The 18,635-nt window shown below is 40.7% G+C and overlaps 2 protein-coding genes across 6 annotated transcripts in view; one reads left to right on the forward strand and one right to left on the reverse strand.

The window, feature by feature from the left end:
* CREBL2 (cAMP responsive element binding protein like 2) overlaps nt 1–3,354 on the forward strand; it is a 28,533-nt gene extending 25,179 nt beyond the window's left edge. The window contains exon 4 of the mRNA XM_059935337.1: nt 2,202–3,354. Within this exon, the coding sequence (XP_059791320.1) occupies nt 2,202–2,206 (5 nt within the window). The 3' untranslated portion in view covers nt 2,207–3,354. The remainder of the gene's footprint in view (nt 1–2,201) is intronic.
* A 1,864-nt stretch (nt 3,355–5,218) lies between these two features.
* Nucleotides 5,219–18,635, reverse strand: part of GPR19 (G protein-coupled receptor 19) — a 42,598-nt gene continuing 29,181 nt past the window's right edge. For 2 of the 5 annotated variants that reach the window (XM_059935332.1, XM_059935333.1), the window contains exon 3: nt 13,591–15,981. In XM_059935332.1, coding sequence (XP_059791315.1) covers nt 14,712–15,981 — 1,270 coding nt within the window. In that variant the 3' untranslated portion in view covers nt 13,591–14,711. Of the gene's footprint in view, nt 5,434–8,492; nt 8,557–13,590; nt 15,982–18,635 lie in introns of those variants that run through there. The other 3 variants (XM_059935334.1, XM_059935336.1, XR_009505321.1) reach the window with 2 other exon arrangements.

The raw sequence follows: 18,635 nt of genomic DNA on the forward strand, positions 1-18,635 counted from the left end.
CTAGTACAGTAGCCCATCACTTGTAAGGATTTTTTTTTTAATTAAGGAGAAATTCACATAACATAAAATTAATCATTTTAAAGTCACAATTCAGAGGCATTTAGTACATTCACAGTGTTGTACAACTACCACCTCCGTCTGGTTAGAAAACATTTTATCACCCCAAAAGAAAACTCCAAATGCATTAGCAGGTTGCTTGCTATTACCCGCTCCCTCCAGCCCCTGTTAACTATGAATCTGCATTCTGTCTCTATGGATTTACCTCCTCTGGATATTTCATATAAATGGAATCACACAGTGTGTGACTTTTTGTGTCTGGCTTCTTTGACCTAGCATAATGTTTTCAAGGTTCATCCACCTTGTAGCATGTATCAGTACTTCATTCCATTTTATGACTGCATAATATTCCATTGTATATGTATACCACAATTTGTTATCCATTTATCCATTGATGGATATTTGTTTCTACCTTTCGCTGTTGCGAACAGCGCTACTATAAACATGCATGTACAAGTATGTATTTGAGTACCTGTTTTCAGTTGTTTTGGGTATATACCTAGAAGTGGAATTGCTGGGTCATATGGTAATTCTATATTTAACTTTTATTTATTTTTTAAAATATTTATTTATTTTTATTTATTTCGGCTGTGCCGGGTCTTAGTTGCAGCATGCTTACTTCTTAGTTGCATCATGTATGTGGAATCTAGTTCCCCGACCAGGGATCAAACCCAGGCCCCCTGCATTGGGAGCACGGAGTCTTACCCACTCGACCACCAGGGAAGTCCCTATATTTAACTTTTAGAGGAACCACAAATTGTTTTCCACAGTGGCTGAAATATTTTACATTACCACCATAGTATATGAAGTTTCCCATTTCTCTGTGTCTTGCCAACACTTTTTATTTTCCATTTTTGAGAACTGTAGCCTTCCTAGAGAAGTGGCATCTGATTGTGGTTTTGATTTACATTTCCCTAATGACTAATGACACTGAGCAACTTCATGTGCTTGTTGGCCATTTGTATGTCTTCTTTGAAAAAACGTCTCTTTATGTCCCTTGCCCGTGTTTTAATTGAGTTGTCTTTCATTATGTTGTTGAATTGTAAGTGTTCTTTATATATTCTGGATTCTAGACCTTTATCAGGTATATGATTACACATATTTCTCCCATTCTGTAGGTTTTTTCACTTTCTTGATAGTGTCCTTTGGTGTACAAAAGACTTTAATTTTGAGGAAGACCATTTTATCTATTTTTAATTTTGTTGTTCACGCTTTGGGTACCATATCTAACAATCCATTGCCAAATCGAAGGTCATGAAGATTTGCCCTATGTTGTCTCCTAAGAGTTTTATGGTTTTAGGCCTTATATTTAGATCATTGATCTATTGAGTTAATTTTTCTATATGGTGTGAGATAGAAGTCCAGCTTAATTCTTTTGCATGTGAATATACAGTTGTCTCAGCACCATTTGTTGGAAAGACTGTTAAGGTTTTAGAATGAAGATGCCATATGTTGATTTCTTCATCATTGTGATTGCTTTGGGAGCACTTGAAAATAGTTATAAGGAAATGTTACAAACTTTTTATCTTTTAAAAAATTTTTTATAAAACTGAAGGATTGGCTTTTTATAACTTTTATTAGATGAGGTAACATTTGCCTTAATCTAAATTCAATTAATGAAAAAAAGCCAAATCAGTTCAGTTTTCTTTCAGTCTGTATTTGAAAATAGCCTTCCCTTAGATACTAAATGAAAAAAAAAAATGCATGCATTTTAAAACAGATTAACCAAACTTCATTGACTTTAAAAGCATTCTTGAGACTTCCCTGTGCCTGGTGGTGCAGTGGTTAAGAATCCACCTGCCAGTGCAGGGGACACAGGTTCGAGCCCTGGTCTGGGAAGACCCCACATGCCACGGAGCAACTAAGCCCGTGCGCCACAACTACTGAGCCTGTGCCCTAGAGCCCACAAGCCACAACTACTGAGCCCGTGCACCTAGAGCCCATGCTCCGCAACAAGAGAAGCCACTGCGACGAGAAGCGTGCATACCGCAATGAAGAGTAGCCCCTGCTCGCCGCAACTAGAGAAAGTCCGCGCGCAGCGACGAAGACCCAATGCAGCCCAAAATAAATAAATAAATTTGTTTATTTTTTAAAATAAACAAAATAAATAAAAGCATTCTTACATTGGTAACTTTATTTTTCAGGGTGAAGAGCATATAAAATGATGAGTCAGTGATTGAAGCCAATATTCTGATTCTTACGGAGGATGAATAGGCAAGATTGTACTTCTTGGCTCCATTTACTACCTACTGCTCAGTCATCTCTGTAAATTTGCAGTTTCTACCAAAATGTGTGATCATAGATCTCAAAGGATTTTGCTTTAGTTTTCAACACTTGGAAAAGTTACAAACATTCAGACCCGTTCTGGTTGGTATTGCCACCCATGGCATTTAACATGTTGCAATGCTTGAAAGCACAGTAGAGAGACTGAGTGAAGATTATATTTTTTGCACCTCAACTCCACATTGCTTTATTGGTTAATTTATATTCTTTCCATGTAATTCATGTAATTGTATGTGTATGTGTGTTTAGGTGTCACTTCCTTTCATGTTTTTGATTGCCCTACAAAGAGAAACCAAATGGGCTGACTACTGATTATAAGTTCTCAGCCTTTATGGACCTAATCTTATTTCTTTATATTTACTTGAGTAATGTTTATTTTCTGCATGAACCATTTCTCCTGTGAGCCATTCCAGCATAAGCTGTGAATATGTATTAACAAATATATACATTTCTATTTTTATAATCCATAATGATATGCCCGTTTTAAATAATGTACACATTAACAAAATCCATCAAGAAAGCCCTTAAGATAGCCTCTATTTAAAACTTTTGTTGCCATCTTTTCAAACTGTATTTATACAGGTTTGCTAGGGCCTAATCTGTACTTGGAGAATAATTAGTCAAACTTTATTTTTAAATAAGAAGTAACCTGTTAGGCATTTCAGTAGCATATATCGTCTTGACAACCCATACAGTGTGTTTCTATTGTATGTCTATATATGTATATGGGGAGGGCAGGAGTGAATGTTCACACACATTTCGTTGTGTAATCACCTAATTTGGAGAATTTTTCTAAAGAAAATAGGATGAAATTAGCTGCTGAGATGGAGTTTCTGCCTCAAGAGATCTGGAACGAAATGAGGCACACATTGCTGGTGGATCTAATGGCGGTAGCCATAACCAGAACACTTAGTTTCTGATTAGAGTTTCCTTATGAATGTATTCTGAGCCAGAGAGAAACACACTGTGGGTGTGCATCCGGTTCAGCCCTGGCCGTGCCTCCACTCTGGAGTGAAGCACTGAAGCCAGAGTCGCTAGGGGGCCTGGCAGGAGGGGCAGAAGGCAGAGGAGTTCCCTCCAGTTCCCATCACAGCTACCTTTGCTTTCTTCCTGGCTACCAAATGGAGTGATGGTTGAGGAATCACACTCATAATATGATACACTCAGATCTGGGAATCTTTTGATGTCCCCATTGGGACACTTTAACCCTCTCTCTTCTCTTTCCCATCGTTAAATCAGGAGTTGTGTTCTCTGTTGCTGCTAAATTGTAATTGTTCTTTGCTCTAATGAAGCAAACATTTGGCTTCCAAACAATATGTGTTTTGTTACGAAGTAGTTTAAGAGGAGGCATCATAGTCTAGCTTGTCTGTGAGGTGGAGCGTGAGATGGACCACATAGTTTCAGGTGATAAAGTACCTCCCTCCTTCTCTGAGGCCATGCATTTGAATTAAGTGCTTCCCCTTAGCCTGAGTTCCTGAAGATCTCTTGTGCTTAGGTCGCAGACTCAGATCTCTAGTCTAGTACTGTGTGACAACTGATATACCACTAGCCCAGTCTGTTGGGCCTCTCTGTGTTTTGGAGGACTGGGGGTTTAAGAGTATTTAATGTCTTTTTAGGATCACAAATATAGATAGATTAAAGATTGTTAATATTCAGGCCTTCAGAATTTAAGTTTTTTAAATACAGTGTTCAGATTGTAATGGGTATGTTTTTGCCATCTGGTCTACTCAAATGTATATTTTTATTTTGCAAAACAGCCCAAGACTTACTCTACGTTGCTTTGTTCAGTACCTTTTGAATTCCCCAGAAGAGTTGTTTTCAAAACAAACATTCCAAATGAATGTGGCTCTTCAGTGGAATGTCCCCATTGTGCTTGAAGTGTTTCTTCTCTGGTTGTGATTTTAAATTACAGGCTCATTTGAGCTACTCCCCTTCCCTTCAGTATCTTTACAAGAGCAGTGACTTTGTCCTCAGGTAGCCGATGTGTAATTTGGGGTGAAAGTAAATTACAGTTTATTTCAGTTTATTCCTAAACCTATCTATTTGGTATTTTGGAGTAGATCAAACCGAGAGAAAAATTCCTTGGTCTTAAAAAGGAATGTTCTGATTGCTTTGAGTATTGTGCTGGTTGCACGCTTTGGCCACTTGAAGCATGTTAATAAACGTCACTGATTAAAACAGCTGGAGCATTTCTTGCCCCATTCCAGTTAAGGAGCAGCATGCTGAAATCCTAGCATCTCTCACTCACCTATAAGGACAACATACAGGCTGAGAGAGAACAGAAGTGGGTGGAAGAGTCAGTGAGCTCAGTCCCCCTTCATCTGTTCTGCTGTTCTCCTTGCTCTCTGAGTAGACAGAGTAATATTTCCTTTTTCCTTTTCCCAAAGAAAGGAAGGTAAGGGGGAAAATAAATTCATGTATTTAGACCAGTCATATTCTGTTGTTAATTTAGCATAGATCCGTTGTATATTAGAGCAACTGAGTATAATATGGAATAAGTTTGACTAGGTCAAATTTTAGGATATAGCTGAAGTTCTTAAATTTTTTTCTATTTTATCTAAAATCTTTCTAATGTATCTGAATCAGAATGTTTCATGCTGCAGCAAATTCATATCACTGTTTACCAGCTAACTGACAGTATTTATCAGCATCACCATTTAGCATTTTATTTTATCATCATCTTTGAATTGATAGGCTTGATTTGGGTTGTCCCAAAAAGTATAGGTTTAAACTGGACTTAGTTAAAATAAAGGCAAATAAAATTTAAAAACATAAATGCGATGTTTCACAAGAAATCAGTTGCAATATTATCAATTACATTTTTAGTTTTAAAAGAGAGGAAAATTACTACTAAATCACATGTTATTTTGGGGCATTGAAGGAATTTTTCTTTCTCTGAAGAGCATTGTACAATTGTATTTTTATGAAAAATAAAATATCTTCACCGGAGCCATTTCAAATTTGTCTGTTTCACAATACTGAAGTATGTCTGTATAAGCATAGTAAAAAGAGTATGAGATTTAGGCAGAACTGGTCTTGAATCCATTTTTTGCGTCACCTTGAATTATGTACTCTCTCGGCTTATTTCCTCGTCTGTAAAAAAGTGAGAGGATAACTTTCCAGAGTAATTGGTAGGCTAAATAGAGTTACGAGAAACTGCTTCTTAAGTAGTACAGAATTACATTAAATTTTAAATATTCATGTGTACCTGGGTTTGACTATTAAGATTTAAATCACTAACGATAAATATATTTAATGGGCTGGAATCTAAATATGTAGTGTTGCAGGCCTCATGTTTCTGAAGTCTTTTTAGCTATATCATTACGGCTTTCCCTGGAATGGTGTATAGTTGGGGGCTCTTTTTAGCAATAATAGCCTTCTATTAACTAGACTAATTTTAAGAACAGTTAATGTTCCACCTGGCAGTAATCCTATCATCTGTATAAAGCAGATTTTCAGGCTGCTAGGTAACCTGGCTCACTTTTCCCTTATTCCATCCATTTTACTTAATTACACAGTATCATGAATCAAAGCGGGACTGCTGTGTGAGGTTGTGCTGAATGTGCACTGCACAAAGGCACCCAGCTGAGGAGGCCTAGAATCGACCTCACGTTCCTTTCAACAGGCCACGTGAGGAGGAAAGGGTGCCTGCCATTGCTCACCAGGGCACACGTGTGGCGCAAGTCTGCCCGGAGAGGAGCCTTTCTTAATCCCTCTACCTGGAGGGTGCCTTTCATAAAACGTGCAAAACAACAGTGTGCTGCAGCTGGTGTATTGCTGGCCCCAGAGGAAAGCCAATCATGTGCATCTATCCCAACTCCATGCTGAGTGACATCACATTGGTAGCTTTTAATCAGCAGTGATGGGAGTACTGACACCACAGAAATCAGTAAATGCTACAAATCAGGGATTTCCCTCCCCCGCCAGAGAGTTGGTTTCCAGCAGACCACTGTAACGGCCTAGCGTAGGCCAGCATGGCCCTGACCTGAGCAGCGACATTTGAGGCCCCACGTATCTGACTGGAGGACACATGGAGCTGGAAGGACTCTTTGTAAGTCTCTAGGAAGTTTGGAGGTATCCATGTCAAATTGAGATTACTTCACAAGACAGATGGTGGTCGTGACTCAGAAATGGTTATGGGTTGCAGAGAACTACCCAGGTGAACTCTAGAAATGACCAGGAGGCAGATCAGCTGAATTCTTAAAGCAAGCCTTGGGGTCAGAGTGGGTACAACTAACTTACCTATTGCTTTGTGACACAGTGCTCCCAACACTCCTGGGTTGGGGGTTGGGCTGCAGTTGGACAGTCAGCTTTGGCTTACAAGCCATTTTGACTCTGCAGTTAGATAAGTATTTGAGCAGGAAAAATCTCCTGAGATCCCACAGAACCCAATTCAATCCTGCCATGCCTCAGTGCCCCTTTCCTGGGAGGAAAACAGTGCCTGACAAGCATTTTACAGCCCCAAACCTGGTCAAGTCAGCAGGCTAGAAATGACGACTCCTGTGCCTCCACTAGGTAGCCTTGGATAACCCAGAACCAGCAGGCCAAAAGCCCACACTGAGTTCTGGATTTTACCACTTCAGTGGAATGAACACCATGCTTGCCAATACCACAGGAAAAGAAGGTATAGGGTTAATGACAAAAAGTAAATAATAATGCCCCTCAAACCTCAGGCCCTTGAGGAAATGAATTCCAACAACAACCACGTGATCCTGGAAGCAGATGCTACCTCCACTGAACCTTCAGATGAGACCCTGACCCTAACCCTGTGATTGCAGCCTTGTGAATCAGAGGACACAGTTAAGCTGTATCCAGATTCCTGCTCACAGAAGTTATGAGATTAAAAAAAATGTGGGTTATTTTAATCTGTCAAATTTGGGGGTAATATACAATAACAGATAACGAATATAATTGTTCCATTTTTTTCATGTGAAATACAGATTTCATGTTTAACTTATAAAAATAAATTAGTTTAAAATGTCTTCCAGATAATAACAAACAAAAAAATAACCATACTCCTTTTAGTCAGATCCCATATTGACCAAGCAACTTCCAGATTATACTTCCAGATTCCCAATTATTCCAAAATCAGTAAGAATGTGCCCTGAGAAAGTCATCTAAGCATTCTGGTCATTGGAAAGGAATATACCCCCTTGAAAATCAATACACTGGCCTCTGGTTAATATACTTCAGTCTCCTGTGAGGGTAACTAGGGAGCGGAGAGTCAACCTTAGGCTGCGGGGTCAGTTCTGGGACAGGTGGAGCCAGGTTGGGATAATACCACTAAGATCGCTAGCAGTTTCCTGAGGCCAGGTGATGAATGCTGCTCCAGCCCGCGGTGCCTCCAGCTTGCGGGTGATCTTAGCTGCCAAAGGGCAAGGTCTCACTTTCACCTTCCACAAGGTGTGACAGCTCACATAAACCAAAAAACGGAAACAGGTGCTATTGGAGATCTCTACCTAGTCTATGAAATTACGTTGAGTTTTAATATGTGGTCTGTTTTAGTTGAGGGTTTCTTTAAACCACAAAACCGATAAATATAGGCAGAGTTTTTCCCCTTTGTCCTCCGAACAGTATACTCACCTATCTTTTCTTAAAAAAACAAAAAAGCCATAAACCATTTAGCTGGTTTAAATTTTTCTTCAAAATAAACTTAAAAGTTCCTTACAATATTTGTGTTTGTAAGTTTGAGTCTTTGGATTGTCATTGTGTTTCTTTGGCCTTTCACTCCAATTATCAAATAGCTTTAAAAAAAACAAAAAACAAAAAAACTACCTTGACTTCAGTTTCACTTGATTTCACTTAGATTTGTTTCTAGTTACAGTACAATTCACTTATGGTTCAACTGAAAATATATAATGGTTACATGTTTTTAGCTACAGAGTTGCCTACAATTAACTATGGCCAAGAGTGACTTAAGTCCCGTTTCACTGGTTTTTTTTTATATTCGACTAGAATGGTTAAATTTACAGTTGAAACTGATTTCCCTCCATCAGTTCTTTCTATTGTATATGTGGAAATCGCAACATGAGAATGATGGTAAAAGTCTACATTCTCAAGTGTTTTCATATCCTGAATTTAGACCATGCCTTCTTAATAGTTCAAAAATATCCCTTTTGGAGTGAGTGAATAGAAGTAGCTCTGTCACCTACCTCCCATTCAAGTTCCTGCTCCCAGCTGTTCCTTCCACGTTGAGTCTGCAAAATATTAGCAGAACTAAAAAAGAAAGAAAAGAAAAAGGAAAAATGCTAAAGAAGGAAAACAATGCCACAATTTGAGAATGGTTTTAAAAACCTGTTTCTACTAGTTAGCACATAGCAATAGGTGCTGAATAACTTGAAAATGGAAAAATCCATTGGGTTAGCAACAACTAAATTTAAATAACAACAATAGAAAACCTTTTTTGAGGGCTTCCCATGTGTTTGGTAATGCACTGAATGAATGATTTACATGGGTCTGGGCTCATTTTATTACAATCCTATAAGGTGGTATGATAGTCTTACATGTCAGCTACGGTAGAATACCAAGTTATTTAATCAACACTAACGTAGGTGGTGCAGTGAAGGTATTTTGTAGATGTGCTCAACAGCTTCAACCAACTGACTTTAAGTAAAGAAGATTATCCTTGATAATATGGTTATCTAATTGGTTAAAGGCCTTAAGAGCAAAAAAAAAAAATGAGGTTTCCCTAAGAAGAAATTCTGCCTCAAGACTGGAGCATCAAATCCTGCCTGCTGGCCTGCCCTAGATTTCAAACTGAAGACTACAGCAACTACCTGAGTTTCCAGCCTGCCACCCACCCTACAAACTTCAAGCTGACCCCCTTAATCTCAAGAACCAATTTCTTAAAATATTGTCATCTATCCATCTATCTATCTGTCATCTATGTCCTATTGGTTCTGCTCTTCCTGGAGAACCCTAATACAGGTAGGCATGTTATTTTCCCCATTTTAAAAATAGAGAAGCTGAGGTTTGAGAATTTGCTGGTTAAATAGGTGGTAAGCAGAACCTGAGCTTCAACACAGAAGTTGATTCCAGAGCCCTTGAAAACAACCATCATACTTGTTTTTAAGGAAAACTTTGCTGGCTGGAGGTGTCACTGGAGTCTTGTGCCCAATTTTTACTAATTTTTAAAGGGTCATTCAAGTATATATAGTCCATCTACCTGGAGAATCAGATAGCCCAGAATTTTAATGAATCTGGACTGATGAATAGAGTATAAATCCATTCTTCTCAGACACTGTGCTCCCCACCCTCTCCACCATAAAACTCTTCACAACTCTTTTGCTGCCCAGGTTTCCATGCCATGGTCTGTCTAGCACATTCAGGGTCCTACTAGCAGAATACAGTCTCCTAAAACAGAGCACTCTTTGGAAGGTATTGCAGGGAAACAGAATAGAGAGGATTCATTCAGAATTCCCTTATAGTTTTCATTTCCCATATCTAGCTGTTGTGGGCAAACAGCTGAAACTGCTGTATTGACTGTCTGCCACTGAAAACCAGATGATGTTCTCAAGCTTCCAGACCTGCATCATAACCCTGAAACCAGATACACACACCCAGCATTTCTGGGGGTCATTTTCCTGCAGAATTAAAATCACACATTCTTCAAATTATAGGTGAATCCTAATTGTATAACTCAGTTAGGGTTGATGAGAGTTTTTAAAAAGCAATACTTTTAAAGAGGCTTCTTCTAGTAAGTCAGACAGAAAAAGACAAATATCATATGATATCACTTACATGTGGAATCTAAAAAAATGATACAAATGAACTCATTTACAAAACAGAAACAGACTCACAGACATAGAAAACAAATTTATGCTTACCAAAGGGGAAATGTGGGGAGGGATAAATTAGGAGTTTGGGATTAGCAGATGCAAACTACAATATACAAAATAGATAAACAACAAGGTCCTACTGTATAGCACAGGGAACTCTACTCAATATTCTGTAATAACCTATATGGGAAAAGAATCTGAAAAAGAATAGATATTTGTATATGTATAACTGAATCACTCTGCTGTACAGCAGAAACTAATACAACACTGTAAATCAACTATACTCCAATATAAAAAAAAAAACAAAAAACAAAAAACAGAAACAGATTCACAGACATAGAAAACAAACTCATGGTTACCAAAGGGGAAAGGAGGGGGAGGGATAAATTAGGACTTTGGAATTAACAGATACACACTACTATATATAAAATAAATAAACAACAAGGACCTACTGTATAGCACAGGGAAGTATATTCAATATCTTGTAATAACCTATCTGATAATGGAAAAGAATATATACTTTTACCTTCAGGTGTCCAGTTTACACCTGAAACTAACACAACATTATAAATCAACTATACTTCAATTAAAAAATAATAATAAGGAGGCTTCTCCTGAGAAAGAAGACAGAGCTTTTGAACAGAAGTGTTCAGTTGAGCAAACAATTCAGAATGGCCCAGATTGTAGGTAGGGGCTCAAAAAATTAAAGAGGGTCTGAGGGAAATGAGACGGGCCAAAATTAAATTTAACCTAAAATAAATTTAACTGCCTACTTACCAGGAACACAGGAACATTTACTTTTAGGGAAAGTCTAGATTACACTGCTATGGAATCCATAAATTCTCAGAGTCAAATAATAAAAGGAGAAAAGAGAGAGGCCCTGGTAAGTGTGGGTGGCACAACTGCGTGTTTGGTGAGATGACGGGGTTTTTCGAAAATGCTACCATTTGTAAAATGGGTTTAAAATAATATTTTGACTAGTGATTTCATGTCTGTAAAGGGTATTAATTATTTTGGAATTTCCTCCTATGTTTAGATGCTTTGTGTTTTGAACACACTGATTAGTTCATCTGCAGCTGCTGCTCTGGGTGCTCAGCAATTTTCACTGTCTTGTTGCTACGCAACGAGGACTTTCCCCCAAATCGCCAGTGTGCCAGGCCCTGTGAAGAGCTGGTGGGGTCTGCCCACTGGCCACAGTGCCACCAAGCGGTCGTTCTGCAAAACAGTGGCACCAAGCTGGTTTGTTTCCATGGCTGTCTAATCACGGCCCCCTAAGGTCGTCTCTGCTCCAGATGAATTAGCAGGTTCACTAAGCAATGGGGAATTGTTTATTCTTTTCATATTCTTCCCAACACAGTGAGGATTTTTTTCACTCCAGTGAATGCATCATGCCAGCAGCACGGCAAATTTAAAGAATGTTGGACTGGTTGGCAGAAGGCATTTTTGTGTACCCCTACTTTGACCTCTCTTGGACATAATTTGCTCTTCTAAACAGTGAGGGGCTTGGGTTAGGTCTCCCAACGTCCCATTCCTTCTACTCTAAAAGTCTAATTCTTTGCTTCGGTTACGTGTGGTTTTTATAAGGAGCATAACCTTGAAGCTGATCCTGGTCCAGCAGCTCCAGGATCTTGCTTCTGTTGCTTCAAAGCGAGTTTGGCAGGTGGCAGCAAGGCTGGAGGGTGAAGGGAAGCACTGCACCCACCAGGAGAGGCAAGAGTGACAACCTTATCTGGCACATGACTCTGCTCCCCACATGCTGGGTGGAGGTCCCCCTGGATAAAATTGCCCTTGCTGAGAACTCTGGCCCAGGGCATTCATTGGTTCCAGGCACCCTGGGGAAACCTGTGACAGAAGGTCCACAGGGAAGTGTATCTGAGCAGGATGTGCTGATGGCCTTTGACCAGCAGGCTGGTGGGACTAATGATTTCACTGAAGATGAGAAGAAAAGGAGAAATTCGAATTCCACCTCAAAGGAAGTGACCCTGCCCCGTCCTCTGATGGTCTGTGGGCACCTGGAGCCGGGTAGGGGAACTGCTCTCCTCAGAACCCTGCTCCCCGTTAGCTTTCCTGAACTCCTGTTTGGAGGCTACATGAATCCACATTTGTGATGCCCCTCGTCATGTGCCTGGTAAGGAGACTGGAGTCGTTTTCTTATTCCCCTCAACAGCCTGCCTCCCTGTGCTTGGCAGGTAAACGTGAGGTATGGTGAATGTTGTTCCCGTACGGCTGGGGCTTATGCAAATCTTCATCAATCTGTGCGTTACATCCAGTTTCTTCCAAATTCAGGATCAAGTGAGACAACAGGAATCCTAAATATTAAACTAAACTAAAAAAAAAAAAATACAATGAATTATCCACATGCTGAGAAAATGTAGCTGAATTATCATAGGTCATGAGACTTTAGAGCTCTCTCCATTGTGATTTGATTAACACTCTTAATTTGTCATTATTTGGGGGGATTTTTTAAAAAAACTAATCTCGATAACAAGAGTTTGTAAGAGGTTGTCTCACTGAATTTCCACCCACTGGGGTAAACTCACAGAACATTAAAGACAGAATGGAGCTTTGTAATCATCTAGTCTTTTTTGGTTTAAACTGAGACCTAAAATACATATATAAATAAAATTAAAGTAAATTAAATTTTACTTGTTACAATCTAACTTTAAAAAATAAATTAGAAAAAATAAGTACTGCAGGGTCTCTTCTATTTTTTAACAACTCTGAACCACAAAATACAAGGGCCATGTGACATAAACATCTGGCTCATTTTGTCTGGTCAGCCATTGGCTGATAGGATAAGGAAGAATATGTGGAGGAGAAAGAAAAGGAAGAAAATAAAAGACACTGTTTTTATCTTTTGACTTTGATTAAAGAAATCACCTCCACTTAAATGCATCAGCTCTGTAGATGTTTTGTGGATGGAATACTTTATTGTTCTCATTCTTTGCCGCAAATACCAAGCCTCATCTTGTCTTGTTTCCCTGTGTCTGCGAGGTGGGATGTACAGCTTCTTTCCCATTTCAGACGTTTAGCACCACCAGCCCAGGAACCTAGCCACAGCCAAGGAAAAAGTGAGGGCCAGCTCGCTAAATTTCTATACTCTCCTGTTAAGAATGCCACGTTCTCCCAGACCTCAAGATTTCCACGCAGGCAGCAGCCATTAGGCCCCCAGAGGTCTGGATGGGTTTGGCTACTCATGCATTCCCTAGAGAGAAATCTGTCATGTCAAGGAAAGAGCAACAGACTTGCAGTTAGGGGACCTGAAGGTGAAAAACCGCTCGGTCACACTCCGACTTGGGCAAGTCACGTAGAGATGATAATATGAACATCACAGAATACTTGAGAGGATAAAGTGAGATAATACAGGTAAAATCACTGAACGACTGATATTATTATTTGCAATTCTTGTTAACTAGGGTGTGAAAATGCACACCAGTCTTGTCTGTAAACCCGTTATTGTTTGAATAAGTACATCTTTAAAATGTGCTAGTCCTAGATTTGAAATAACGGAGACCTGGCAACCAGAGAAGAAAATCTCGAGTTACCACAGCCAAAGAAGAGTCTGAGCTTGGTGAGGGTACGACGATACATCCTGGAGAGAGAGGAGGGGCAGGAAGTGCTGGCTGGAGAAACGGCCTCATGCCTGAGTGTCCAGGAGAAAGAAGAAAGTGCTCCTTGCCCTTGCTGTCCTAGGGTATAGGGGCAGCGTCGGGCAGCCAAAGGTGTCTGCCTGAACTGCAGAGCGCAGGGAGATCCCATCTGCACTTCTCCCTTTGGCATTTTCTGGGCTTGCCCAGCCAGGGTCCCTGCTCATTTTCTTGAGTTTAACTCAGAAGAGACGTAAACATCCTGGACACAGCCTAGATGGGACACAGATGTGAGGAAAACAGCACGGCCGCTTCAAATGTTTCAAGGCATCATCAGCTGGTTAGGTTAAGGGAGAATGAAAGAGAGAGAGAAAAAGAGACAGAGACCAAAATTAGGCAACTCTATAAGCTTTCTTTCCCTAAGAATCCTGATTATAATTCGATCACAGAAGACTACCCAGCAAGTTCCAGTATATTCCAATATATGGAGTGCTCTCCAGAACAGATCCGGACAGAAGGTAATGTAAAAACATATACAATATTAACACTTTCTAAATGTTGCTTAGTAGAGAAATTCAAGTCTCTGAAATGTGTCACACAGGAGATTTCATTTGGAACAGAAGCCCATAGTTAACAAAATTTCAGTAGGGAGGAGAAAAAGGAAACAATAAAACCAGGTTGAATCATTAATCAAAGACTGTGTATATGGCTTATGCTTTTTGGACCTAATGGTAAATAAAAAGTAGGAAAGCATTCTTTTTTTTAATGCATGTAACTCATATAGTAAAGGGACTGTTGACCATAAGCTCAAGGTGAAAGCTTCCTCGAAAACAAAAAGCAACTAAAATAAAAAACACGAAAACTAAAATCAATAGTGAGTGCATTTTACAAAATCAAACATTTCCCTCAGAAAGTTGATCGAAAAATATATATAAATAGCTTCTGTTTTTACAGTTAAACGTTTTAATCTCTGGTACATAACAGTAATTGAAAGAATTCTGAGAAATCAGACAAAAGTATTGGGCGGATTTGAATTAATGGGCCAAGCAAGCTTTTTTTCCTTGGCTTCCCTGTCAAATGAACCATAGCTTGAGTCTTTGGCTACAGCTTTGGCCGTGGGGAGGATTTCTGAGACGCCAACATAGTTTTTTTTGGCCATCCTTGAACTGGTTGTGATAGTGTAGGCATTGCTTCGGTAACACTTCATCGAGGACATGCAGAAAGTCTCTTTCATTCCTCTCCTAAAATTGGCATTATAAATGGAATACAGAGTAGGTTTAGAGGCTGAGGAACTAAAGGATATCCATGTGATAGCTGTAAAAACAAGGGAACTTTTCTTATAGTCTCGTTCATGGGGGTGCCACAGCTGAGCAACATGAAAGGGCAGCCAGGAGAGCAAAAACAGAAGATTTAAAATGAGGAACATCTTGATAGTTTTCACTTTTGTCCTCGGGACGATGTTCATCGTCCGCCTCACTGTTCGACCATCGGTGCCGATTTTCCAAATGTATTTTATGACCTTCTGGTAAAATAAGATTATGAGGACGGATGGAATCACAAAGCTCACCAAGAAATGGATGACGGTATAGGCAGTTCCTTCCCAAGAGGAGGGGAGGAAATAGTTACAATGACTGTCCCAGTTGGAGCCATAGAAAAAGAACACGGGGGTCACAAAGGCCGCCTCAAAGATCCAGGACGCTGCAATCATCTTCTTGGCTTTTTCTCTGGACACCTTGAAGCTCAGAGGGTAGACGATGGTGTAGAACCGGTCTATGCAGATGGAGAGGAGAACGTAGACCTGGACGCCCGGGGTGAGATACTGAAAGTAGCGCACGGCCTTGCACGTGGCGCTGCCCAGGGCCCACCGGCCGGTGGTGAACTGCAGCAGGACGAAAGGCATGCCGGCCACGCTGATGAGCAGGTCGGCACACGCCAGGGACACCACGAAGTAGTTGGTGGTGGACTGAGTCCTCCTGCTCCGGTGGATGACCAAACACACCAGGGAATTGCCAAAGATAGAAAACAACCACAGGGCCCCAAAGAAAATGCTGGCTGTGGCCACTTCCCCGGGGTTCGGTCTGTCGCGCACGTCTGTTCCGTTGCTCCTCCAGCCGTGCTCCTCGTAGAGCTCCGTCAGGTCTCGGCTCAGCAGAGGGGAGGCCGTTTCTGTGCAGCTGTGGTTTTGGAGGGGCACCAGAAGTGTAGGAACAACCAAAGGCGGCTTGCTGTTATCCATTCTGTGAGCAAAAACCATATTCATTTTTTCCCTCTTAGTTCTGGATAAGAAAAGAAGAATGAGGCCTCCTGTTAAAACGGTGTTACACGGATTGATTCCTAAGACTAACAATCTTATTTGACGCTTAGATCGGTTGTCATCTGTCAATGAGTAGGACTTGTGTGTTGGCAGGAAAACACGACTACTACCCAGAAAAAGCTCTGGCCCCGTTTCTCTTTCATTTTAGGGCGGTTTCAGCTGATCCCAGCTCAGGCTTTCCCTGGCCTCCCCCTCTCCTGACCTTTAGTCAAATGCGGTGGAACTCACAGCAAACCCCACTCCTACGCTGAACCTTGTTCCCTTCATACGCTGGGGATCACGGAGGGTTAGAGAGCTCAAATCTGGCTCATGGTTAGGGCGTTACCCCCAAATGAAGTGCTGCTGGAATCCTGGGAGGTACGTGAGAAGTTCCTGAATGTCGTAACACTAAAGTAACGAGGCTGCAAGGGAGGAAAACGGGCAGATGGAAACACACAGGCGTCAGCTATGGAAAAAGCGAACAGAAATCTGTGAATACAGACTGACTGGCTACTGGGAACGACCTTGTCCTTACTTATTGTAGAATTTCCATTACAAAAGCATTATGGCAGCACATGGAGCAAACATAACACTTTCACATGAGCCAGAAGTAGCTCATTTAATGACACATAAACATAGCCTGTTTTTTTTTCCGAAAGATGATAGGCCACCTATCAGTGACATATTTTGATGCTATTCTGTTGTTAGTGTTTCACAAAACGACCCTGACTGAGGAATATACAAGATGTCCCCTAATGAATGTGTAACCAGGTTACTAGAAACCTTATGGCATTCAGATGATTATAAGCAACCAACTCTAACTTCACCCAGCCTTTATTTTAACTCTTTTTTCCCTACTATTCAGTGAGGGAAAAAAAAAAAGGTATACTTTTTAATAGGGAAAAAGCCTGTATCATTGTGGGCCATTCAATTAAAATTGAGGTGACTGCTTGCAGTCCGATCATTAGGGTTTAATTTGGTCTGAATCTATTAAGCAGAAAGAGAAAGCACAGCGGCTGAATCCATAATAACCACAGCGATTCCACCTGGCCGGTGGCGCAGGGGAGGGCACACCAGCAAAGGCTCAGCAGGGCTTCCGTCCCTCTCCGGGGCTCCTGTCACTACACCTCACAGAGGAACGTTTCTGGGGTTTAGAGGTGAGATGAAAGAACAGTTCTATATGAAAGAACAGTTCTTAATGACCCATTTTTCCTTGAAGGGTTTTCCCAATGACTTGTGGTAGGGAGAGGGTGTTAATAGATACTGTCCTCACCAAGAAACCACATTCAACAAAAGTCTGGGGCTCAGGGCAATGCACTAAAGGCCAGGTCCAGGTTCCCTTCAAGGCTTTTTTTTTGTCCATGAAACAGCCCTACTTAATTTCTCAAAGAGAAATGTAAGGTAATTAGCCATTTTAATAACTAAAAGACCTTTAAGCATGGCTGACTGGTTGATAGTAAACTGTAAGACTAGCTACCATATTTTCCATATAAAAAATTAGGATACACGGTCTGAAGACAGGACGTAAGATCTAAAATTAGCACTGTCCTAGAAAATCTGGAATGCATGACTGTTATCCTTACAAAATTGAAATAATCTTTTCACCTTTATTTGTGTAAAACCTACAAAATTCCACAAAAAAAAACACCCCAAAACCAAAAAAAAAAAAAACCCTACAATTTTTTAAAAAGATTTAAAGTTTAAAAATAAAACAGACGACCTATTTTCCCAGACAGAAAGAGCTGTTCTAAACTCTTGGGGGATGCCTGTGGCCTAAATACAACAGGAGCTGGTAGCACAGGCACTTTCCCATAGCTCCACACACACTTTGAAACCTGTGAACTTCCTTCTGTTTCCTTCTTCCTCTCACAGCAAAACTCTGCCGATGAAACTCAAGATCACCACTACCACCAAAGCGCTGCGAGACCTTCGCCCATCCTCTCCTCCAGCTGCTTTACATCAACTAGTGTGTCCACCAATTTCCCTGACGCCCCGCCCCGGCCCCACACATTCCCGCCTGGAAGCGCAGGACCCCGCTGCTCAGAAATGGGACGAGGGAGCCTGAGAAGTTCTCGAGTCTAGGTCTCCCCTGACTGATGGCACGACTTTTCTGACTGGACCTAAAAGTGCTGCGGCTCTGTTTACTCATTCAATACACCAAGAAACTATGCTAGGTACTAGGAGAACAACGAAAAGTAAGGCTCATAAAAGGGTAAATGTATAAATGAGCTGTCTGCCATAGTATAACTAAATTCTATAATAATTATAATTAGTAGATAAGGAGCTAAGTGACAGAGAAATATAGGGACCCGATTTTTCTTGGGATAGGGGGAAGGAAAGGAAAGGCTTCACAAAGGAGGTGAGGTGTAAGCCGGGGACCTGGAGGATGAAGGTCCCTTCTTCAGGAACACAAGGGGTTTTTTTAAAAAGCCCCAAACATTCCAAGGGAGGGAGAAAGCATGTGGAATGATTTGGGGGTCATCCTTCTAGGGCTGATCTTTTCTGGGCCCTTTTCCCCTTAGAGGTATAGTCTTCTGCAGACCATACCTCCCAGACTATACAGTCTCTAAACGCCCTACAAGCAAACTGACCTACATTTTCCCCATGGTTACAATGAGAGGTTACATTTTCCACATT

This window comes from Balaenoptera ricei, chromosome 10 (genome assembly GCF_028023285.1).
Source record: "Balaenoptera ricei isolate mBalRic1 chromosome 10, mBalRic1.hap2, whole genome shotgun sequence".
NCBI lineage: Eukaryota > Metazoa > Chordata > Mammalia > Artiodactyla > Balaenopteridae > Balaenoptera > Balaenoptera ricei.